The 26,236-nt window shown below is 45.2% G+C and overlaps 1 protein-coding gene across 3 annotated transcripts in view; it reads left to right on the top strand.

Moving 5' to 3' along the window:
- The window catches only part of LOC119969573 (peroxidasin homolog), a 294,758-nt gene that overhangs the window by 259,754 nt on the left and 8,768 nt on the right, over nt 1–26,236 (top strand). For 2 of the 3 annotated variants that reach the window (XM_038803358.1, XM_038803360.1), the window contains 5 exons: nt 4,270–5,773; nt 8,671–8,805; nt 11,019–11,227; nt 17,227–17,350; nt 25,831–25,915. In XM_038803358.1, the coding sequence (XP_038659286.1) occupies nt 4,270–5,773; nt 8,671–8,805; nt 11,019–11,227; nt 17,227–17,350; nt 25,831–25,915 (2,057 nt within the window). The remainder of the gene's footprint in view (nt 1–4,269; nt 5,774–8,670; nt 8,806–11,018; nt 11,228–17,226; nt 17,351–25,830; nt 25,916–26,236) is intronic. The other variant, XM_038803359.1, reaches the window with a different exon arrangement.

Raw genomic sequence — 26,236 nt, 5'->3', positions numbered from 1 at the left:
CTTTCTTTGTATTTTGCTTTTGCTTTACCTCCTTTGGCGACTTGCTTATACTAATTATTACATATTGAACTGTCTTTGTCAGCTGTTGGCTCCGAAGTCCTTGCTAAATGATACTAATATTTCACAAGATAAGTGTAGATGAGAAAGACAATTTAACCTCCCTCAGGTCATCCATCGTGGAAGAAAACACTTAGCTAATATTTTATTAGCTCCGTTCCACAATATAACAGGCTGTTCGAATCATTGCTGTCTTCCTGGTTCCTTGTTTTCTGAATTGATCTCTTACAGTTTTAACATGCACTTTTGTGTTCTGTCTCGGTTTATATTGAAGGAGTGAACTGATCTATACTAATTATTACCTTGTGTGCTTTCTTACACCCACCCCCCTTTTAGCTGCCTTCTTTGAAGATAGAAGAACCCCAGTTTTGCCAGATTATTTCATGCATCTTAATCCCCGAAGGCACAAATCAACGCTGAATATATAAATTAAAAAGAATAGTAGACCCAAAACTAATTCCTGGGCACTCTCTATTCTGTACTATTACAGCACCATATCCACCTCCCAGACCACACTCCCTTTCCCATCCTTATCTTCAACAGCCCCAGTGAACAGTTCTGTTTCACGCAATTATCTTTTGAGATCAGGATGTAAATATTCCTGGAAGTTTACTTATCTATCCACCCTGGAAATTAAGAGATGTTCAAAATGATAAATTAATGCATGGTGCATAGATCCAGTCGATGGTGCATGCGTTATGCGCTGAATCAATTTATTTTATTTCCATCCTTGTGTTTGCACAGGGTAACTGCATATCAGATATTGCTCCTTGAATTTAACATTAATGGTTAAGGCAAATTAAGAATATCCACATAAATAGATAGGGTAATGCTTTTTCTCAATCATCCCCCTTTTTTACAGTACTTGAAGCAACAATTATCTATCTGATTTATAATGGTGCAGGGAGCAAACAACACTATTTATTCTACTCTGGTATGCTGGTGAACCATCACTCTGGGGAACATAAACTGACAGCACCCGAGTGCATGCTTGATTTCCAGCAAATGTACTTCAAAACTAAGAAAAAAACAAACAATATATAAGACACAATTGGTCTAACTCCTGTTTAAAAAATGAAGAATCAGTAGAAGCTTGTGTGGTAGTGTTACCCCAGATTTTGAGGATGACTGGGTCTCCCAGGTGTTTGATGTGGGTGTGTTTGTGTAGGAAGGGGGTGAGAGTGTGTGGGGGGTGGGTGTGAGAGTATGTATGTGTGTGTGTGGGGGGGGTGGTGTGTGTGTGTGTGTGTGGGGGGAGTGTGTGTGTGTGTGGGGGGAGTGGTGTGTGTGTGGGGGGAGTGGTGTGTGTGTGCGGGGGGGTGGTGTGTACGTGTGGGGAGTGGTGTGTGTGTGGGGGGAGTGGTGTGTGTGTGGGGGGAGTGGTGTGTGTGTGGGGGGAGTGGTGTGTGTGGGAGGGTGGTGTGTGTGGGAAGGTGGTGTGTGTGTGGGGGGGTGGTGTATGTGTGGGGGGGATGGTGTGTGTGGGGGGATGGTGTGTGTGGGGGGATGGTGTGTGTGGGCGGGATGGTGTGTGTGTGGGGTGGATGGTGTGTGTGGGGGGGATGGCGTGTGTGTGTGGGGGGTGGTGTGTGGGGGGTGGGGGGGCTGGTGTGTGTGAGGGCTGGTGTGTGTGGGGGGGATGGTGTGTTTGTGGGGGGATGGTGTGTTTGTGGGGGGATGGTGTGTGTGGGGAAGGGGTGTATGTGGGGGGGATTGTGTTTGGGGGTGATTGTGTGTGTGGGGGGGTTGTGTGTGTGTGGGGGGGGGATTGTGTGTGTGTGGGGGGGATTGTGTGTTGTGGGGGGGGGGGTTGTGTGTGTGTGGAGGTGGGTGCGTGTGTGTGGGGGGGTTGTGTGTTTGTGTGTGTGGAGGTGGGTGGGTGTGTGTGGAGCTGGGTAGGTGTGTGGAGGTGGGTGTGTGGAGGTGGGTGTGTGTGTGTGTGTGGAGGTGGGTGTGTGTGGAGGTGGGTGTGTGTGTGTGTGTGGAGGTGGATGGGTGGGTGTGTGTGTGTGGAGGTGGGTGTGTGTGTGTGGAGGTGGGTGTGTGTGTGGCGGTGTGTGTGTGTGTGTGTGTGGAGATGGGTGTGTGTGTGAAGGTGGGTGGGTGTGTGTGTGGAGGTGGGTGTTTGTGGAGGTGGAGGTGGGTGGGTATGTGTGGAGGTGGGTGGGTGAGTGTGTGTTTGTGGAGGTTCGTGGGTGTGTTTGGAGGTGGGTGTTTGTGGAGGTGGGTGTTTGTGGAGGTGGGTGTGTGTGGAGGTGGGTGGGTATGTGTGGAGGTGGGTGGGTGAGTATGTGTTTGTGGAGGTTCGTGGGTGTGTGGAGGTGGGTGTGTGTGTGGAGGTGGGTGTGTGTGTGGAGGTGGGTGTGTGTGGAGGTGGGTGAGTGTGGAGGTGGGTGAGTGTGGAGGTGGGTGAGTGTGGAGGTGGGTGAGTGTGGAGGTGGGTGAGTGTGGAGGTGGGTGAGTGTGGAGGTGGGTGGGTGGGTGAGTGTGGAGGTGGGTGGGTGTGTGTGGAGGTGGGTGGGTGTGTGTGGAGGTGGGTTTGTGTGAAGGTGTGTGTGTGTGGAGGTGGTTGGGTGTGTGTGTGTTGTGGAGGTGGGTGGGTGTGTGTGGAGGTGGGTGGGTGTGTGTGGAGGTGGGTGTCTGTGTGTGTGGAGGTGTGTGTGTGTGGAGGTGGTTGGGTGTGTGTGTGTTGTGGAGGTGGGTGGGTGGGTGTGTGTGCAGGTGGGTGGGTGTGTGTGGAGGTGGTTGGGTGTGTGTGGAGTGGGGGTTGGTTCAGTGTGAAGGGAATTTGGGGGTTGTTGGAGAATTGACCACTGAGGGTGCAAGTATCTTCAGGGATCAGACCATATGGGGTGGACGGGGCAAGAGTGGTGGGAGGAGGGAGCGGGAGTGGCGGGAGGAGGGGCGGGAGTGGCAGGAGGAGAGGACGGGAGTGGCGGGAGGAGGGAGCGGGAGTGGCGGGAGGAGGGGGCGGGAGTGGCAGGAGGAGGGGGCGGGAGTGGTGGGAGGAGGGGGCGGGAGTGACGGGAGGAGGGAGCGGGAGTGGCGGGAGGAGGGGGTGGGAGTGACGGGAGGAGGGGGCGGGAGTGACTGGAGGAGGGGAAGAGAGGAGGGGGCGGGAGGAGGGGGGGAGTGGCAGGAGAAGGGGGCGGGAGTGACAGGAGGAGGGGGCGTGAGTGGCAGGAGGAGGTGGCGGGAGGAGGGGGCAGGAGTGGCGGGAGGAGGGGCGGGTGTGGCAGGAGGAGGGGGCGGGAGTGGCAGGAGGAGGGGGCGTGAGTGGCGGGAGGAGGGGGTGGATGGGGCGGGAGTGGCGGGAGGAGGGGGTGGGAGTGGCGGGAGGAGGGGGCAGGAGTGGTGGGAGGGAGGGGGCAGGAGTGGCGGAAGAAGAGAGTGGGAGTAGCATGAGGAGGGGGCGGGAGTGGCAGGAGGAATGGGCGTGAGTGACGGGAGGACGGGGTGGGTGTGACGGGAGGAGGGGGCGGGACTGGCGGGAGGAGGGGGCAGGAGTGGCAGGAGGAGGGGGCATGAGTGGCGCGAGGAGGGGGCGGATGGGGCGGGAGTGGCACTGCCCAATGTTAAATGGAGGCTGCTGGTGGAGTTGACCGTTTGAGGGCCTCAGTTGAGGCTGGCTTGCCTGTCCAAGCATAAAATTGTCCAGAGGTCAGTGCAAGCAGGAACCCAGTGGGAAGGTGCTGGGAGAAATTGTGCACGCACCTTCCGCCAACACGTCCACTGGCATGGGCAGCACGGTAGCATTGTGGATAGCATAATTGCTTCACAGCTCCAGGGTCCCAGGTTCGATTCCGCCTTGGGTCACTGTCTGTGCGGAGTCTGCACGTTCTCCCCGTGTGTGCGTGGGTTTCCTCCGGGTGCTCCGGTTTCCTCCCACAGTCCAAAGGTGTGCAGGTTAGGTGGATTGGCCATGATAAATTGCCCTTAGTGTCCAAAATTGCCCTTAGTGTTGGGTGGGGTTACTGGGTTATGGGGATAGGGTGGAGGTGTTGACCTCGGGTAGGGTGCTCTTTCCAAGAGCCGGTGCAGACTCAATGGGCCGAGTGGCCTCCTTCTGCACTGTAAATTCTATGATATGTGAAGGTTAAGTCCTGCCCCATTGTGAGAGATTTCCATGTACCTAGAATCATTTAAAACGCTGCATGTGATAAGTTGCTACATTTTGTTCTGATTTTGTTTGATTTGATACTTCATTTTTAGGTTATCGCTATAATGATCTGGTTTCTCCCAGATACCTTAACATGATTGCTAATATTTCGGGATGTACCACTCACAGACGTTCACCTGACTGTATAGACATTTGTTTTCACCAAAAGTATAGAACACATGATGGCACTTGTAATAACCTGCAGCATCCAATGTGGGGAGCATCGCTTACTGCTTTTGAAAGACTTCTAAAACCGGTGTACGAAAATGGATTTAACCTTCCCAGGGGCTCCAATCCAAACAAGGAGGACAGTAGGCGTCCTCTTCCATTGCCTCGTCTGGTTTCCACAACAGTTATCGGTACTGAAACAATCACTCCTGATGACCATTATACACATCTCCTAATGCAATGGGGCCAATTTCTAGATCATGACTTGGATTTAACAGTGGCTGCACTGAGTATGTCTCGGTTTTCTGATGGAGAACCATGCAACAGGTTCTGCACCAACGATCCTCCATGTTTTCCGATTTTGATCCCAGATGATGATCCACGTGTGAGGAATGGCCGATGTATGTTCTTTGTCCGCTCTAGTCCTGTTTGCGGTAGTGGGATGACATCCTTGTTAATGAATTCTGTTTACCCAAGGGAACAGATTAACCACTTGACGTCCTACATCGACGCATCTAATGTTTATGGAAGTACAGAGCACGAGTCACAGGAGTTGAGGGATCTAACCAACCAACGTGGGCTATTAAAGGCCGGTCAGGTTGTGCATACATCTGGCAAACATTTGTTGCCTTTTGCAACAGGCCCACCGACAGAGTGCATGAGGGATACAAATGAAAGTCCTATTCCGTGCTTCCTTGCAGGTGATCACAGATCCAATGAGCACATTGCATTGACGGCGATACACACACTGTGGTTCCGTGAACACAACCGAATTGCAACTGAGCTACTGAAACTCAATCCACATTGGGATGGCGATACCATCTATCACGAAACGCGCAAAATAGTTGCTGCAGAAATGCAACACATCACATATTCACACTGGCTATCCAAAATCCTAGGGGATGTCGGTATGAAAGTGCTAGGTGACTACAAGGGCTACAATCCAAATATCAATGCAGGTATTGTCAACACGTTTGCCACGGCTGCTTTTCGCTTTGGTCACACGCTCATCAATCCAATTCTGTATCGACTGAATGAATCTTTCCAGCCAATTCCGGAAGGACACCTTCCATTGCATAAAGCCTTCTTCTCACCATTCAGACTCATCCAGGAGGGTGGCATCGATCCACTTCTTCGTGGCCTTTTCGCTGTCCCTGGGAAAATGAGACTTCCGACGGAACTATTGAACTTGGAGCTCACGGAAAAGTTGTTTTCCATGGTGCATGCTGTTTCCCTGGATTTAGCAGCGATGAATATCCAACGTGGGCGTGACCATGGAATACCTCCCTATAATGACTACAGGGTTTTTTGCAACCTCACGTCTGCTCGCGATTTTGAGGATTTGAAAAATGAGATCAAGAATCCAGAAATTCGAAAAAAGCTAGAAAGGTAAGCAGGACAATAAAATATACGTGCACCTCTTCTAACATAATTTGTGGGGCCGTATCCTAATTCTACTAAAATAAACAAAAAAAGTGAATTTGATTTTACGTTGGTGCACTATAATTGGCGGTAGCATCCCCCCTATATAGGTCAGAGATCATTTGGAGTTCTCCATTTCTATATTACTGCAAACAAAATACCTCAAATGAGTGTCTTTCCTTTTCCCATCAGGGTTATTTTAATTGTGACGCTGTTGTTATGGGAGAGGTGTTTTCAGAACCCCAAATTGTATCATGGAGTTCAACCAACCCCCACCTTTAATGGATTGTTGCTTTTGAAGCATACGGCTTGTTCCCCAGGTGTAGTATTACAATTATGGACACGTAGTTTTTAAAACAAAACAATGTTTATTCCATGAACTCAAATTAACCTTTTAAATAAACATTGGATCTCTTAACACCCCTTACTTGAAAGATAACCCCGAAAATAATACAACACTACCCAATCCTGCAAACTGTTCCTTTACACATCCAAAAGACTTAACAAATCCTTCAAACAGAAGTACATTAGATTTATATTCAATACTGAGACCTTTTTACAATTCCGGTTTCACCAAAGGATTAAGAGATAGTCCTTCGTGGCAGAGATCATCAGCAGTGCAGCTCACAGCTACACCCAAGCTTTCTTCAAACTGAAACTAAAAACTCCCAAAAAGCAGAAGTGAGCTCAGCTCCTCCCTTGTGACATCACTTCAGTAATATGATCAGCTTCATTTCTTAAAGATACATTTTTTAAACATCCAATTCTTAAAGGCACTCTCACATGACACTGTACAACTGGAGAAAATTATTGGCAGTTTTCTTTTGCTACTGATCAATGTTGAGCAGGTATTGGAGCTTCATTGTCTAAATCTGTCCCAGTTTGGATAATGGAGCCTTCTATCTCTGTGAATTCAGCTAAGTACATCAGGTAGCCAATTTGAACAGTAACAAACCTGTGCAAATCATTAAAATAAAAGAAGAATAATGTAGATGCTGGAATTCTGCAATCAGAACAGAAAACGCAGCAGGTCTCGGCAGCATCTGTGGAGAGAGAAACAGAGTAGTTAACGTTTTGAGCCTGTATGAAAATGAAAGTCACTTATTGTCACGAGTAGGCTTCAAATTAAGTTACTGTGAAAAGCCCCTAGTCGCCACATTCCGGCGCCTGTTCGGGGAGGCTGTTACAGGAATCGAACCGTGCTGCTGGCCTGCTTGGTCTGCTTTCAAAGCCATCGATTTAGCCCTGTGCTAAACAGCCCATGACTCTTCTTGCGATAGAATCATTGCCCCGTAAAGACCAGGGGTGGGATTCTCCGTCCCGCCAGCCTCGTCTACCGGCGTGGCGGGCAGCTGGCCAGTGGGGTTTCCCATTGTGGCCACCCCACGGTCGCGGGTTTCCTGAGGGTGTGGGTGCGCTGCTGGTGAAGTAGAGGATCCCGTGGATGGAGAATCCCACAGCAGGTGTCCTGCACCATCATAGTGAACGTGAGCTTCATCTTGCTATTCTTCCCAGGCCCACAGGCCTTATCAATTCTGGGAGTGGCAAAAGCTGCAAACAGAATTTTAGTCATGTTGAAATTGTATCCAAGGATAGAATTATGGCCAGAGTAAGCAGGAGAATGATAATAGACACTGGTCGCTTTACAGATTTGGCGATTATTGAGAAAGAATTTTAGTGTTAAGCTGCAAATGTTATTTTCTGTTTAGCTAGATTTCTCCACAAGTCTGTGCCCTTGTGCGTATGTATAAAGAGAGAAGACAGGTTTTGTGTGTTGATTCTTCTTCAGAGTTGTGGCTGACCATGCATTCACATAATGGTGTTAATTTTAATTTGCCTGATGATAATGCAATGGTTAAAGCCTCAAATGGGTAGTAATGTAATCTAATTGACCAGCTCAACAGGGCCCCGTGAGGTAATTCAGGCTGATTGCCACTCGAATTCTGACAGAGCGACAGATGCTTTGCCGAAGCTCAGCTGAGCTCGAATTTTTGATGGATAATTTCCCTGAAATGTTTACTCCATTTCTCTCTGCAGATGCTGCCAGACCTGCTGAGCATTTCTGACATTTTCTGCTTTTACTTCAGATTTTCAACACCTACAGCATTCTGGTATTTGGAATTCATTAAGGTGGGCCAGTATGGAATGAATTTCGAGACTTCCAATTATTTGGAGACAGAGGGGATAGTGAAAAGATTAGAGGATAACAGTTACATTTAGTTGTGAAATATTATTTTCCATTGAAATTCGTGGATTTGTATAACGGAAAAATATAAAATGGTATCTTTTTTTTAAATTTTAGAGTACCCAATTCATTTTTTTTCAATTAAGGGGCAATTTAGCGTGGCCAATAGAATTGCTATAGTGCAGATGGAGGTGATTCAGCCCATCGTGTCTGCACCTCTGAAAGAGCACCCTACTTAGGCCCACTCCCCCTCTCTATCTCCATAACCCCACCTCATCTGCACATTATTGGACACAAAGGGGAAATTTTGCCCGGTCAATCCACCTAACCTGAACATCTGTGGACTGTGGGAGGAAACCAGAGTGCCCGGCGGAAACCCACGCAGGCACGGGGAGAATGTACTAACTCCACAGTCACTCCAAGGCTGGATTTGAACCTGCCCGTGAGGCAGCCGTGCTAACCACTGTGCTACCATTCCCAGGAATTCTCACAGAAGTCAGCATATTGGGACTTCTGCAGGGGCCTGTGACAAATCTTCGGTCATTTCAGTCTCTAGATGATTTAGCCCTTTTATCTTTCATTAGTAATTTGCTCAGCTTGTTTTGTAAGTAACTCATACCGACTGTATGACAGAAGTCTTTATTTATCTCATCAATAGCTAACGTTACTACTGTTGTAGGTTGTATGGCTCTCCACGGAATTTGGACCTTTGGCCTGCACTGATGGTAGAAGATTTGATTCCTGGCACAAGAGTGGGACCTGTGCTACTATGCTTGCTTAGTACTCAGTTCCGTAGACTAAGAGATGGAGACAGGTAAATATCCTGATCATTGTCACAACATCTAATCAACTGATAAAGGGTATAATTTACGTGTTAGGCACCCAGAAGCTGCTTTCAGATGGATTTTGCATACCATTAATCATTTTTGACTGGAATAGTTTTTGTAAAACAATCAATTGGATGGTTCTCCGGCTATGGGGAAACCATAGCTCCATTTAGGGGCCTCACGGTAGCATGCTGGTTAGCATCAATGCTTCACAGCTCCAGGGTCCCAGGTTCGATTCCCGGCTGGGTCACTGTCTGTGTGGAGTCTGCACGTGCTCCCTGTGTGTGCGTGGGTTTCCTCCGGGTGCTCCGGTTTCCTCCCACAGTCCAAAGATGTGCGGGTTAGGTGGATTGGCCATGCTAAATTGCCCGTAGTGTAAGGTTAATGGGGGGATTGTTGGGATACGGGTTACGTGGGTTTAAGTAGGGTGATCATTGCTCGGCACAACATCGAGGGCCGAAGGGCCTGTTCTGTGCTGTACTGTTCTATGTTCTATGTTCTATTATAACATGTTGGTTTGTCAATCCCAGTTAAAGCTATGCGTCTTCAGTGTGTCAGCTACATTTTGCATTTTTATGTTGTCTCTCAAATCTATGATTGTCTGTCGAAGGATATTGAAGGGGTCAAAAAACAAGTTGCAAAAATATGGGATTATTTTGCCCAAGTGACAAAGGAGGACTTGGAAGAAACTGACAGAAATACACACTGAGTAATTACAGGCATTTCTCAAAGCCTGTGATGATCTAAGAAGTCTGAAGCTCTGTGAAACCACTTGGTGCATCCTGAAATCATTGCAAAGCATTATAAAACTAGTTAACAAATTTCAAAGGGTGGCTTTAACCTCACAAATTTTAAATTTTAACTGTAAAAACAAAATTTACAGTCGGGCTGCTGGGAGCCCTCCAGTATCTCCCTCAAATACCATGAACAATGAGTGTTAACCACAAGCTTAATGCAGATGACAAATGCTGCTCAGTCCATAGTAACTCATCTATCCATCATCTGTTTTTCTACTATAGGCATAGACAATATTACCTCTTTTCATTCCCCAGGGAATTAAATCCTTTAAACAAACTTAATGTCCAGCACCACAGTTACGATTTCTATTCCCATGTTCTCCCCAATCTCATCCCCAAATTCCATCTCTCTGATGCTGCCTCCACTTGTTTTTTTTAAAATGATTTTTATTGAATTCTTTGACATGGACAAAATGAGAATCGTGTCCAAATCTGACTCTACTCACTGAGAGCTCCCTTGCACAATTACTTCCAGGAGGGCTCATGAGATACTGATCAGGCACACGTACCCAAGAGTGCTGAGGAAACGTTTAGCACGGACCATAGGCAAAACAGATGTTGCTGGGTCTGTGAAATTCAGTGTTGCACTGTGTGGTCCATTCAAGGAAGATTTGTATTTGTACAGCACTTTTCACAACTTCAACATGTCCCAAAGTATTTTGCAGCCAATAAGCTTCCTTTTGAAGTTATCACTGAAAGAACTCTTAGAACAGTCGTGAACAGCTGAAGCTGGAGGCTTCCGTGTTCTGTCAAAGAATCCAAGTTGATATACCACATGGGGTTAATGTGATCTTACACCAGCAAATTGAGCCTTATCAGAACCATTTAGTGTTACAATAAACATCTTGTAATCTTTTATCTAGGTGAGTTTTTTTTAATAACTTTTATTAGTGTCACAAGTAGGCTTCCATTAACACTGCAATGAAGTTACTGTGAAAATCCCCTAGTCGCCACACTCGGGCGCCTGTTTGGGTACACTGAGAGAGAATTCAGAATTTCCAATTCACCTAACAAGCACGTCTTTCGGGACTTGTGGGAGGAAACCAGAGCACCCGGAGGAAACCCACACAGACGCTGGGAGAGCGTGCAGACTCCGCACACACGATGACCCAAGCCGGAAATCGAACCATGGCACTGTGAAGCAACAGTGCTAACCACTGTGCTACCGTGCTGCCCTCTTTGGCAGAACTACTTATTGATGAGATTAATATATCGATTTAAATCTGTCAGCATAAATTACTCATCGCATCAATAGTACCAGCAGTCGATTGTAAATGAGGCAAATGGTTAATTGCTGTGATTCTTCCACTCTGAGCAAAAGCTGGTCAATCCAACAATGTCAGCTATCTTTTCGTGTTGCGAGAGCTATTGAGACAACTGGGACATTTTTTACCTTTTCTCAGATTCTGGTATGAAAATCCAGGAGTCTTCACCCCAACCCAGTTAACTCAGATTAAACAAGCCTCACTTGCACGAGTTATGTGTGACAATGGAGACAGCATTCAGCAGCTTCAGCCAGATGTCTTCAGAGTGGCAAATTATCCTCAGGGGTTTGTCAGCTGCAAGGAAATTCCACAGATTGACCTCCGGATGTGGCAGGACTGCTGTGAAGGTAAGACTCAAAAAAGTGGGCTCTTCTTCATTAGTGACTCATTCACCTGTAGTTAGTACCTGTGTGTGGTTTTTTTTAAATGTAGCTTTAGAGCAATGCTACAAATCGGCTGCATGTTCTGCTGATAGGCATCATCACAAAGTGGCTAGCTGTCAACAAATCATGGGTGGGTCCTTGTGTAGACCATAAGAGAGTGATTGAATAGAGGCTAAAACATCATGGCTGATTTTGCATTCAATGGAAGAGGCATCAGGTTGACTCAGTTCAGCATGAGTATTCCAGTGAAGAAATGGAAAATCATTTTTAAATGATGAGGTGAATATTGGGCAAGAGCAGGCCACATTTTAATGCCTGGATCAATGGTCGATAGATTGAAGTTACTGTGAAAATCCCCTAGTCGCCACACTCGGGCGCCTGTTTGGGTACACTGAGAGAGAATTCAGAATTTCCAATTCACCTAACAAGCACGTTTCCTTCTGCAGCCACAGTTTTATGTTGTAGTGCTGGAAACTCTGGCCATTTTAGGTCTCTAAGTGTAAGAGAGGCACATTAACTGGCGCTGCTTCACTGAGGCAGATTATACTGCCTGTAGTCGGTGATATGTCACAGGACGATATCACCAGGAATAGGCCATTCAGCCACTTGAGCCTGTTCTCCAATCATTTGGATCATGTCTGACCTATGCCTCCAACTCCAAGCTCGTGTCTTTTCTTCATTCCCTTGAACCTTGCCTAACCAAAAATTTTTCAGCCTCCGTCTTGAAAATTTGGGTCTGCTCACACACCGAATTCCTTCACAATATTAGCAACAAAACCGGATAATATTTTAGGAACAAGAGTAGACCATTCAACCCTTCAAGCCTGCTCCACCATTCAATAAGATCATGGCTGGTCTGAATATGATCTCAATACCATTTTGTCATTTGCCCCCCACCCCCCCCCCCCCCCCCCCCCCCCCCCCCCCCCACACACACACCCCCGTCCCCCCGTCCCCAAATAACACTTGACTCGCTTCTCTATCAAAAATGAGCAGAGAAAGGCAGCAGTGCTAACCACTGTGCCAGCGTGCTGCCCTTCTCTGCTCATTTGTCATTTGCCACCCCACCACCCCCTGTCCCAAATAACACTTGACTCGCTTCTCTATCAAAAATGAGCAGAGAAGGGCAGCACGCTGGCACAGTGGTTAGCACTGCTGCCTCACCGCGCCAGGGACTTGGGTTCAACTCCAGCCTTGGATGACTGTGTGGAGCTTGCGCGTTCGTCCTGTATCTGGAGTCATTTTTGGAGAATCCAGCCCCTTTTCTGTCAAACATGTGGAATTCACTTCCCTGGAAAGCAGTGAAGCTGGACCATTGAATTTATTCAAGGCAAAATTAGGCAGATTTTTTATAGAAAAGAGAGGTCAAGGACTATGGAGGGCAGATAGCAAAGTGGAGTTGAGACTACAACCAGATCAGCCATGATCTTATTGAATGGTGGAGCAGGTTGGAAGGGCCGAATGGACTACTCCTGCTACTAACTCCTATTTTCCTATAATATTACCCAGTGCTGTTGCTTCATTCATAAAGTATGTAGAATCCCATTAGCACTGAGGATTCTGACTGCAGTAAATGATAAAGTACAAATAATAGTTTTTTAGTTAAAACATAATGACCATTTGCAATAACTGTTGGAATGCACATTCCATCACCTATTAAACTGACAACCACATGGGTGGCAAAAGTTAAATCATACAGCAGCTCATGTGTTCTTGTGAATATGTTTCTTTTTAATATACAGCTTTCAGTGCTGACAGTGTTACATTACCAAGAAACATTTATGACTTTAATGGAATAACCTGAAGGAATGTTGGGAGTAATGCTTGATTATACCATAGAGTAAATGTTGGCTTGACAAGCTTTAAATTAAAACATTGTGTCAAGCTACAATTCCCAGTTTCAAATGTGCACATGATTTTGGACAAAGTGTCAGCTGTTTGCTGGTTTGTGGGACGGAAGCCAGTTGGAACATAAAGCAGATCCAGCTTGGTGACAGTTTTGCTTCCATCTAGTGGCTGGAGCGCTGACAGACTCGAGCGCTCTCTTCAAAGTTAACTATTTAAGACCATAAGGCGTAGGAGCAGAAGTAGGCCAATCAAGCCTGTACTTGTACCATTCAATGAGATGGTGACTGATCTGAAATGATAACCCTCCACTCCACGTTGCTGCCTGATCCACAAAACCCTCGATTCCCTTACCAATTAAAAATCTGTCGATCTCAACCCTGAACATACCTAATGGGCCAGCCTCTATGGTTCTCTACAGTAAAGAATTCCGCAGATTCATTTCCCTCTAAGCAAAGTAATTCCTCCTGATCTTGGTCTTAAATGGCTGACCCCTTACTCTGAGATTATGGCCTCAGGTCTTAGACTCCCCACAAGGGGAAACAACCTTTCAGTATTCACCCTGTCAAAACCCTTTTACCACTGACTACTTTGTCAGATGACATGTTGGTGCAAATTGAGATGGAAAGTAATATTGTGTTTTCACTTTGTGTGAGCTATTACTTTGTTCCACTTTTCTCCCTTTCCAACAAAAACAACGGGCGCGATTTAATGGAAAAGTTCATTTCGTAATGCTGGCGAGATCACGGCCCGTATTTAACAGCACTTAAATGAGCATGATGAAGTTCTCGCCAGTACTGACCCGCACCTTAGCGTCTCACTACTAACAAGAGGATCAGCTTTTAAGCATTCGCTCACCACTCACTCCCAGTCAACACACAAGCATGGTAACACCCCTGCACATGGGGTGCCGCCTTCCACCTGCATCGATGCTGCTGCCTTCTCCAGGGTCTGGCCACCTGGGCTGCCACCAGTACTGCTTGGGCATCCTCTGCAGTATCGACGACACCAGCCATTCTGGTGTCTGTAAGGAACTGGAGAAGGCGAGAGACCGACAATCAGTTAGGGCTTCCACCACGGGACACTCAAATCCCCCAAGTCTCCTCCGCCGTTGCGTGTCCCACCTTCTCTCAGAGTGCCATCCAGCGAGCCAGTTGTGCTGAAGAACGTCGCTTTGCACACTCACCCCGGCCACAGCAGGAGCCCCTAGACCCCGGGAACATTAGGGAGACCATGTTCAGGTGCCCTCCCCTGATCCACACACACACTATTTATCACGAGAATATCCCCAGTGCTGAAGCCCAACTCTTGATTGTTTTGATTGTTAGCTGCTGCCTCTGTGATGCTAACACTCCTAGAGTTCAGGCAAAGTATTCAGGCTTCAAGGTTTGATTGAAATGCAATGTAATAATCATTGTCTGAGACATAGCACTTGAATGCACTTGAGAATATTTTGTTTATCAAACCGTCAACAGTACCTGTATATAAAAAGATCAAAACCCAACTACTTAACAGTCCATATAACACACAAGCCATTGATCAACAAGGAAGTTCCAGTGCCCTTGAGCTACGTGCCTGAAAATGGAAATGGCTACTCACCTCCTCGGTTCCCCTCGGCAGCCATTGTGCCAGCTTCTCGTTTTTAAAAAGGAGTACTAAACGACGCACTTGTGATTTCTCACTGGGGAGTCAGTTAATTCCCGGGAGGCAGTTACATTCAACTTCCATTGGGATGGAAATTGGTGCTTATTGTGATTAATGATATGCTCGCCATATTTGGGCGAGATCCAGAACTTGCCATCAGGAGCGTCCGGTTCGATGGTAAGCTGATTCGCGCCCTGCGCGGATCTCGATTTCAGCTTTTCCCACTATTTAACCGGTCGGTCCAGATCCGCGCTGGGCTCAACACTGTGGTTAAATCGTACCCAATGTATATCTCTTATAACAACCAATAATGATTTTGCTGTGATAACAACATCATGTATTTGCATCGCATCTTTAATGTGGTACAACTTTCCAAGACAATTTACAGGAATTATTAGAATTTGACACTTGAGTCATACGAGGAGATATTTGGGGAGAGTAACCAAATGTTTAACGTGAGAGGTAAGTTTTAAGGAGCATGTTTACTAGGGGGCATAGGTTTAAGGTGCGAGGGGCAAGGTCTAGAGGGGATGTACAAGGCAAGTTTTTTTACACAGAGGGTAGTGGGTGCCTGGAACTCGCTGCCGGAGGAGGTGGTGGAAGCAGGGACGATAGTGACATTTAAGGGACATCTTGACAAATACATGAATAGGATGGGAATAGAGGGATACGGACCCAGGAAGTGTAGAAGATTTTAGTTTAGGCGGGCAGCATGGTCGGCACAGGCTTGGAGGGCTGAAGGGCCTGTTCCTATGCTGTACATTTCTTTGTTCTTTGTTCTTTGAGCACCTTTAAAGCGGACAAGCAACCCGTCAATGGAGGCGAGGAGAGGTGATAGAGAGATCTCCGTCCAACATTGGAATTACTCTACTCCTTTGTCCAGCTCGGTGGAATGCTCATACTTAATTATCTATCCTGTCTTAGCCAGAATATCTACAGCAATGGTTCTCTTTCCTTATCTCTGGAATCGCCCAAGAATCTATCTGTTGGCCTCTCCTTACCTATGTGCTTACCCTTGGGTGACATTGTCTCTAGATTTGGGGTCAACTACAATCAACTCTGTCTCTCCATCATTACTCTAGAACCCCCTCCCCCCAGCTGTTTGTGTTGTCAGACTGCTTATACAATATCCAGTCTTAAAGGAGCTCCAATTTCCTTCACTTGCTCCTTGGGAAGATCTTAGTCATCACCTTTCTGCCCATTGCAAAATCCTTACCCTCACCACCAAACTGACCCTTCTCTTTGGTCACCATCTTGAGTGGAAAAATACTGTTTGCAGCCTATTCAACCTTAAGCTGAGTTTCTGACTCCATACCGTCTCCATCACAAAGCCTTCCTACTTTCATCTCTATAACATTGCCAAAATCTCCTCCATCCGCCCATCTTTGATGAAATGCTTATTCATGACAATGTCACCGCCAGACTTGTATTTGACTCTCCTAGTCAACTTACCATTCTGCACCCTGCCAATGTTCAGCTCGTCCACAACAATTCCTGCTTCTGTCCTGTCATGAACCAAGTTCTCCTCACCCATCACCCAGCCTTCACTTACCTAAACAAGTGACTGATTCACATCAAGTTTAAATCTCTTCTTGAGCTTATTCCAGAAGTAACTGTCCCTCAGACTCTGGTCTCACATATCCAATTGTCCCTTCATATTCCTACTGTGTCTTCAGTTACCTCGGCCCAACATACTGGAATTTCCTCAGTAAACCACTCCATCTCTCTCACCTCCTTGAAGACCACCCTCAGTCCAGGTTTTTGGTCGCCCATACAAGTATCTCTTTCTTTGTCTTGGTGTCTGATTTTTGATTACTCCCCTGAAGCACCTTGGGATGCTAAATAAATGCAAGTTCTTCTCAGAATGCAAGGGAAAATGAGTAAATATAAATCACACACTTCTTCATAAACGGTGAATAGAAATAAAGAAGCGTAAATGAAGCGGTAAAATCACACTTTATCACAGAGCTATAAGATATATGTTTGCAAGATTCATTACGTACCAAGTCATGCATCTCAGCAATGTTGAGTGTCACTGGGTGGGAAGTTGAGTGGCTTCAAATGGACAAAAGGAGAGGGTAAGAAAGAAAGTCGCTCTTGAACTGCGATCATACAACACTGAGCATCCTGTTCAAGAATCCCAGATTCAGTCTCCTGGGCTTCGGTCATGTAAGAATGGAAAAGTACTTACAAAATGGAAAATGGCTTCCTTATGAATTGGCAGGAGCAGAGTGAAAACCCAGATGTACAAAGTTGCCAACAATATTTCACAGCATTGGGTCATAAGGAGGAAGATGCAGCCTGAGTGTCAGGAAAATCGGTGAATCTCTAAATTGAATATGCACTTTGAAAGGATGTGATTTTTTGACTTTCCTGAATGAAAACCTTAAAGGGAATGAAGGGCATCATCTTTTTTCAGAACTGGCACTGCTACACGCTGATGGTAATGCAGTGTAATGTTTTGATTTGTCTAGACTGCACAACTCGGGGACAATTCAATATCCTGTCACAAAGATTCCGCAGCAAGCGTTCAGAGGAGTTTAGTTTCCCAGAAGACAAGTCTGCAAATTACAAACGGGTGACCAAACAAAGTGAGAGGTAACTATTTCTGAGCCAAAACTTTCTGGAAGAAAATCTTGCTCCACAGATCTGGGCACACCGTGATGCCAATGCTATGTGAGTGAGTAATTAAATTAACTTTGTGCCAGCCACAACAAACAATTCAATTTATGTTAATATTTTATTGCTTGCTCTTTGCATTGAGGCATATTTGTTGTATATTGTCATTTAGTTATGTTTAATTTCTTCTTTCCCCCATTACTGCTTTCTAGTGGCCTTGATCCGTCATTGTTTTTTTCAGTTTTCCTTCAATTTATCCTGATATTTTAAGATATATTTATTACTATGAAACATTTAGCCTGTGGCCCCCCTTCCCAGTTGGAGCCACAGGCAAAAGGAATGGAGTGTTGAAAGTTGGCACTCCAGGTGTTTTCACCCTACTTCCAATTCCCGTTTCCTGACTGAAGATCCCCAAAAGGGAGCATGCAAACTGTGAATTCGCCAATGTCGTTTCAAACTAAATGGTAGTCATTGTTTAGCATGTTGCATAATAAAACTGAATAATTACTGTGTTACTTGTTACAAGCATTGACACAAGCAAACTAGCTGCAACTTGTTTATAACTTTTTATTGCCTCACTGAAAGCAGACCAATTAATTTTCATAGAAATACTTAACATATACAGTATAGGAGCAGGCCATTCAGTCCAACCAGTCCATGCTGGCATTTATGCTCCATTCACATATCCTCCCTTATCCTATAATCCGTTATTCCCTTCTCCCTGATATGTTTATCTAGCTTCCCTTTAAGTAGCCATTCGTTCAGCCACGTCCTGTGGTAGCGAGCTCCACATTCCCACCACTCTTTGGTTAAAGAAGTTCCTTTTGAAATCCTTGTTAGATTTCTTGGTCACTATTTTATATTGATGACCTCTAAATTTGCTCTTCCCCAAAGTGCGTGGGTTTCCTCTGGGTGCTCCAATTTCCTCCCACAGTCCAAAGATGTGCGGGTTAAATGGATTGACCGTGCTAAATTGCCCCTTAGTGTCTAAAGGTGTGCAGGTCAGGTGGGGCTACAGGGATAGGGTGGGAAAGTTGGCCCAGGTTGGACTCTTTCAGAGGAACAGTGCAGACTCGATAGGCTGAATTACCTCCTGCACTGTAGCAATTTGATGGCTATAATCTATGGTTCTATCTTCTTACCACTTTATCCATTATTTGTTGGTATGGATGTTGCATTGTGGAGACATTTTACTGTGTGTTTTCTGTAAATTATCAGACACTTGGACCAGTTTATTATTAAAACCTTTTACCCAGGTATTTGCGAGATGAACAAATGATAGACACAGGTTCACGATTCAATCCAAATTTATTCACAAGCACAATAAAACAGTTACTCTCCCAAATTATCCCTAATATTATCTGCCCAAGATTCTAATACCATCCGTACCGAAGAACTCGATCGAGCTGCGGGTCCAAGCATTTGAGTCGTCGTCATCTCAGAGCCTTCGTCTGCAATGGTGGTTCTCGTACACCTCTTCCGTCCGTCTCTGATTCGCTGCCGAATCTGGTCCATAGTCTCCGTGTCGGGTCTTCGCTAGGGAGGCTCTCTGGGTGTCCCTTCTTATGCCCCTCTTCGCACCCTTCTAGATGTTTGTCTGGTCCTCAGCCTATTAAGTCACTGAACGGGGGGTCACAATACCTAATGGAGTTCCCGACTTCAACTTTGCCGGACACCAAGAACTCCCCCCAGGGTCCATCCCCAGGTGCATTGTTCGCACATAACCTTATCCCAAATAAGGGAAATCAAGGTACCAGAAAGTCTGGCTGCATTTGAACAAACCACAACAATCAATCTGTCTGAATAGAGCCGATTACCTCCAATCTCTTGTTTACAGGACTAATCCAGGCTTGCCTTACTCTGATCAGTGTATTCGAACTTGGATGTTTGGCTTATCATCAGGCTTGTATGTGGTTCTGGCTGTGGTTTAATTTAAAGTGTCCAATTCTGGATTTAAAGTGTCCGATTCTGTGTTGGGCCTAAGATTCAGGCCGTTGGCCATTTTACCACACATGCCTATTCTCATCCCTGCAACAGATATAATCTAACTGAATAGAGTCTTCCAGACCCACTACACCCTCTATTATCTAGCCTGGCTTAGCTGAAAAATGTATGACATATACGTTGCTAATTATATTATAACTTGCATGTAAAATGAAACTGAGAACAGTATGCCTTAGGTAGAATCTGTCAGCAGTACAAGAAAAAAGAAGGGCCAGTCCTATTCTTCAGCCAGTTTTTGTGACTTGTGAACCACACTACTGCAAGTTTACAACTATCTAATTCAGCGACCGTGACTGTTAGATAATGTTCGCAGTCGTGTTTTTCAGTGTGCCTGGTCCCAGAACATGGCAGAATCTGACGTTATTTATCATATTGGTTACATTGAATTTACAGCACAGAAACCGGTCACCTGGGTTAACTGGCCCATGTCAGTATTTAGGCTCCATCCCTTTTTATCTAACTCTGTCAGAATGCCTTTCTACTCCTCGCTCCCTCACGCAATTATCTAGTTTTCCCTGAGCGCCCGAACTACCCCTTATGGTAGCAAGTTCCACATCCTAATAATGTTCTGGTTAAAGGCATTTCTCTTGAATTTCTTATCGATTTGATCTTATATTTATTGGGCGCGAGTGTTATGGGTCAGGGTTTAGAGAACCCCAAAGTGTATCATGGAGTTCACCTGACCCACAACTTGTACTAGGTTGTGGTATGGGGAGCACACGGCCCACTCTCCAGGTGTGGTACAGCAGAAATGGAAAAGTATTTTTTTAAAGCAAAACAATGTTCATTCTATGAAATCAAGTTAACCTTTTTAAAACATACAGTGAACATCTTAGCAACCATCAATTCAAATACAACCCCCAAAGAATATAACACTAAGTAATCCTTGAGTTTTCCTTTCAACATCCATAAGACTTAAAACAAAACCTTTAACAGAAGCACCTCAGATTTAACTTCACTACTGAGAACAGTTACCACGTTGAAATCAGCAAATGGACATTCATAAGCTTGCAGAGATGCACACATCCTGCTGTGATTGCAGCTTTTCCAAAACTAAGATGAAACCAAACCCCCCTGCAGCAAAAAGCCTAAAGCAAAAATAAAAAGCTGACAGACAGCCCAGCTCCACCCACTCTCTGACATCGCTGCAGTAGTAAACACCTATTTCTTAAAGGTACTCTCACTACAGATATTTACTACAGATATTTACATACACACCCATTTACAAACACTCATTTCTTAAAGGTACTCTCACATGACACTAGTTTTGGTCTCCCACCAAGTGGAAATGTTTATTTTACATCTACTCCATGAAACCTTTTCATAATCAAAACAACCTTTAGCAGGTTAACTTCTCTTTTCTAGTGTAAAGTGATGCTCTTCAACTGTACCTGCTTGGTATAAACTCTCAATTTTGATATAATTCTTAAAATCTATCTTTTCCTGCCTTCCCCAAGCCACATAGAACAGTACAGCACAGAACAGGCCCTTCAGCCCTCGATGTTGTGCCGAGCAATGATCACCCTACTTAACCCCACGTAACCCGTATACCCATAACCCAACAATCCCCCCATTAACCTTACACTACGGGCAATTTAGCATGGCCAATCCACCTAACCCGCACATCTTTGGACTGTGGGAGGAAACCGGAGCACCCGGAGGAAACCCACGCACACACGGGGAGGACGTGCAGACTCCACACAGACAGTGACCCAGCCGGAATCGAACCTGGGACCCTGGAGCTGTGAAGCATTGATGCTAACCACCATGCTACCGTGAGGCCCCTACCCTTTATACTTTTTTTTTAAAGTGCGGTCTGACCACACATAACTTAACATAACTTTGCTGTTTTTCAATTCTTTCCTTCCAGAAATGTAGGGTTTTGTGTTAAATGGTCCTGTTAACCTGTCACGACTTTTAATGACAACAACAAAAGGCGGCGATCTGAAATAACAACAGAAAACGCTCAGCAGGTCTGGCCCAGCGAGAGGAACAGAGTTAATATGCAGAATTTAATGGAGCTCACTGGAACAAACATGATTGGCGGGGCCGGGGGGCTGGAGAATTGGGCGATAGTACCCACATAAGATTCCCATTGTCAGGATAACTGTTCCTAATTAAGTTAGGGTTGGGAAAGGTCTGATGCATGAACCCTGGGATATCAAATAAGCTCATTAATTAGCCAATTGATGCCAGTTGTCCCTACTTCCAAGATTCTATGACTCTAGTGCAATTTAATGGTGGCTCTGGAATTAAATGGTAGCTCCTGCACAGCTCTCCCCTACCTCCTGAAGGTCACCCAGCAACACTTCGTCGAGTTTGCTTGCAGGTGAGATAGGGGTGGTGGGGGTTGGGGATGGGGGAGAGCTCCTTGCTCTTGCTCTGTGCCTGATCGAAGACAGCTTCAGGAAGAAGTGATGCATAAAGCTACCTCTCTGTTCCTCCGACCGACCCCCATCACACTCTCCCTCCACCTTTGGCATTGATGGCATTGAAGAGTTTCCATCCTCTGATTGGCTGTCAGTTCTTGGCAGCCATGTTTTCTGTCCCTGTGGTCCACAATCTTGGGGAAGGTCTGGCGGTATCCAGTTAAGTATTTGGTGGACAATAATTCCATTGGGCCTCCTCTTTCTCCCAACTGGTGCACACAATTCTTATCAGGCCCGTTAAATCCCACCCATATTTTAAGGTCAGTGATCTTTCATCATAACTGGGAAAGGCTAGGTCTGTATGATGATGCAGAGGAGGGTGACAATAAACGTAAAGTAGATTTATTTACCAGTATTTACAATTGTCTGCATAACACAGCATTTCTCTTCCAGTGCAATCCTAGCTGGGAGGGCTAATAACACCAGGCCCTGATCTGTGCCTGCTTTTAACCTTCGCTCATAATGAGCCCCAGGTGGTAGGCTTCCTACCTGGGGCGCTTGTACTCCACGATTCCCACGGGAGTACAATAAAGGTTTCCTCATGGGAGTTATGATCATATGTAATAGGTTTTGAACAAGTGAAAGGGGGACAGGTTGAGGAAAAATAATGGGAGAAAAATCTGTTATATTGTGGAGGACAGAAGAGTGTAAATGACATAAAGGTTCATTACATAAGGTCAAAGGGAGTGGTGATGGGATAAGTAAATAAACAAAAGATGTGAGTGTTTCTAGCATTTTCTAATTTTACTAATTTTAGTGGTTTGCATCTCTGGGCATTTGGATCCCTTTGCTAATCCCAGTTAGGCTAATTTTCCGTGTATGTGACCTCACTACTCCTAACACCCTTATCCATGCATCGCCATATCCCTTATTCAAGGGAGATGGTGGTTTAGTGGTAATGTCACTGGGCTAGTAATCCAGGGGCCCCAAGTTCCCTGGGCATAGGTTCAAATCCCATCAAGGTGAAATTCAAATTAAATTAATAAGATTAACAAGTTGCAGGCAATTACCATCTTCAACAAGAGAGGATCTAACCACCGCCCCTTGACTTTCAATGGCATTACCATCGGTGAAACCCCCGCAATCAATATCCTGGGGGTTAGCATAGATCAGAAACTGAACTGGATTAGCCATATTAATACTGTGGCTACCAGGGCAGGTCAAAGGCTAAGAATCCTCTAAGAGAATTCACTTCCCCATAGAATCATAAAATTTACAGTGCAGAAGGAGGCCATTCAGCCCATCGAGTCTGCACCGGCCCTTACAAAGAGCACCCTACTCAAGCCCACATCTCTACCCTAATCATGGAACCCAGTAACACCCACTTAACCTTTTTGGACACTAAGGGCAATTTATCATGTCCAATCCACCTAACCCCCACATCTTTGGACTGTGGGAGGAAACCAGAGCACCCGGAGGAAACACACGCAGACACGGGGAGAATGTCTAGACTCCGCACAGACAGTGACCCAAGCCAGGAATCGAACCTGGGGCTCTGGAGTTGTGAAGCAACTGTGCTAACCATAATGCTACCGTGCTGCCACTCCTGACCACCCCCTTCCACAAAGCCTGTTCACCATCTACAAGGCACAAGTCAGGAATGTAAATGAAAATTACAAATGCTTCAATAAAATATTTTCTAAAAAAAAAGGAGTGTAATTGAATACTGTCACAGGTGAGGTTCAGTCTCCTCATTTTGTGTCAGCTGTAAGTTAACAATTGACTCTGGGTCTCAAACTCATAAGGATTTTTCACCCGCCTGTTCACTTTCAAATTCTGAACCTTCTCCTTTGTAAAGAAGCGCAGCCAGAGGCAACTGAATAAGGCTTGCTGGGCGATTGACAGTTTCCTTACTAACACTGTTTTCTTTGATATGTTGTAGCAGTGTGGGGAACAAGTAGCAGTTTTGACTTTGTACTCGCACTTGCCAATTTTCAAAGACTTTTAGAAAGCATTTATTTCTTCACAGTGCCAAAAGCAATCATCATCCTTCCCTTGAAATTTGAGGTTCAGTTCATTTAGAATTTAGAAGATGTAAGCAAGGTACGACATAGTTAGTATCCAACTCTCATTTGCCAGTACTTCCCTGCATGTAACACACATGTACTTTGCATCCTGATTTGCACTGGCACAATTAACAAAGCCATGCCTCAAGAAATAATCTTTGTACTGCTTTGTTCCCGATTTCAGTTTATTTTTAATGGGTTATTCACCAGAGACCCTGGTGTTTTGTATACAGCTCATACTAGCACTAGTTTGGTCCTGCCAAGATTCTCCTAAGCAGTTCTCTCCAGCAGATTCAGTTGCAAGATCCTGCCCTGTTTGTGTTTCTGGCCCTTTCCTCCTTATAATAAAATGATCCAGTTCTTCACAGTCCCTAGTGCTGGCAGCTACAAAATGGATGAATCTCTCATCTTATGATTTTGCACCCAAAATAAAGGATGCGTGATGTCAGTGTACGTCCTGGGTGCATGACCTGCTCTCTGTTGCTGCTTCTAGCAGGAAGACTGCAATATTGGTCCATAAAGGCAGGTCATGGCCGGCATTCGCAACTTAAAAGCTGGTCGCAGCCGGCATTCTTAAAAGCCTGTCACGGTCATTGGGCGCTTCTCCCGCGATCGGGAAAGCCGAGATCGATCGCTCCGTGGCCCTGCCAACGCCCGCCCGTGACCCACCCATGGGTTGCGACCCGCAGTTTGAAACACCCTGACCTATACTACACTGACTGCAGCGTTTCAAGAGGTCAGCTCAAACACGATCTTCTGGGATGGGTGATAAATGCTTGCCTCGCCAGTGGTGCCCACGTCCCAAGAATGAATAAAGACAAACTTAATACTGTTACTTTTTGTACCATTGCCTGTTTCTTCAACTTTATTGTCAGACTAATTGTATCCTTTAATTTTTAATGTCAGATGTTTTTCTACTTTAAAGAAGAAACAGACTTTATTCCCCATAACAGAAATGGTCTGATCCTCATCTTTTTTATTGTAACATTGAAAAAGATGAGAAAAATGATTGAAGCTTGGCAGAATTTTCGGATTCCACAAATTACGAAATACATTGTATAATGGTGCCAATGCTGGCTGGTATTGCGTTGGGGAGTTCATTGTGAGTGCCAGCGCTTGTGCAATGGAAGTAGATTTCAAATTCCACAACCCTGCTAGGCAATGAAATAAAACAATATCGTCATTTGTTTTTATATTTTTCCAATTGAGGGGCAATTTAGTGTGTCCAATCCACCTACCCTGCACATCTTTAGGTTGTGGGGGTGAGACCCATGCACACACGGGAAAAATGTGCAAACACAGACTGTGACCTGGGGCCGGGATCAAACCCGGGGCCGGGATCAAACCCGGGTCCTCAGCGCCGTGAGATAACAGTGCTAACCATTGCATCGTCGTCATTTAACACAAGTGAAATGAAATATAAAATGCATTTGGGTGCATTTCAGCTCAACTGCAGAATACTCCACTTCATTGAGATCATCTTGACATAGGTGTTCCAAATTAACCCAGCTCCTGAAAAGTGAAACTGATTTTGAAAGCAGCAGTAATGAAAAGAATCATGGATTCAAATCTAGCCGTTAAAAGAGAAACAGACCGAACACAGCATTCATCTGAGGAAAGATCACAAAGCGGATTTGTTAGGATATTGGAGAAACAAAGTCAGATATTAGTAGATCCATGTTCATATTCCTGTGCAATTTAATGCAAAGACTGATCTTATTTCAAAGGAGTTAATACCTCCACTAAAATCGTAGAGAATTTCCGTATAAAACCATTACATTTGATCTACAACACTAACACTAGACTATAGTGGCCATGCAGTATAAATGTGTGTAATCTATTAGGAAGAAGATCGCTTAAGTTGTGTCCGATTCCATTTCACAATACAGTTGTAAAATATATAATTTGAGCAATTTGTTTTGATATTCAGTTGGCATTGGGTCCAATTTTTCTTATTTGCATTATGCTTCTCATACGTTATCAGCGTTTAGAGATATTGTTATATGGTCATTTCCTTTAGAGATGGGGAAGTTCAGGAAAAGGTTTCCAACTCCTCCAAACAGCTCGACAACTGTGCAGCTGAATTGGGAAACCTAAGGAGAAAGGTAGGAATTTTTCAGATATTTGGTAAACTATATAATTGTTTGGGTATCACTTGTTAAGCTCTGAAGCTATGTTGCACGTTAAAGGTAGCTCCTTATTTATTTGTGCTTTATATTACACCAACCATTTAATGGCAACCATTTAGCTTTCAAATTATTTTTGTTGATTGCCAAAGTGAGCGATATTTTGATACCACAAGTCAGCACCAAGCATTACCAGGTAGAGCATAATAACACACCATAAGCTCCCCTGCTCTGCCTCCCATTACAATCTCCGTAAAAACTGATAACTTTTTTTAAAATATTTGGATTCTCAGTTACCGA

This window comes from Scyliorhinus canicula, chromosome 7 (genome assembly GCF_902713615.1).
Source record: "Scyliorhinus canicula chromosome 7, sScyCan1.1, whole genome shotgun sequence".
In the NCBI taxonomy this organism is placed as follows: domain Eukaryota; kingdom Metazoa; phylum Chordata; class Chondrichthyes; order Carcharhiniformes; family Scyliorhinidae; genus Scyliorhinus; species Scyliorhinus canicula.
This window is presented reverse-complemented; position numbering and strand designations above follow the sequence as displayed.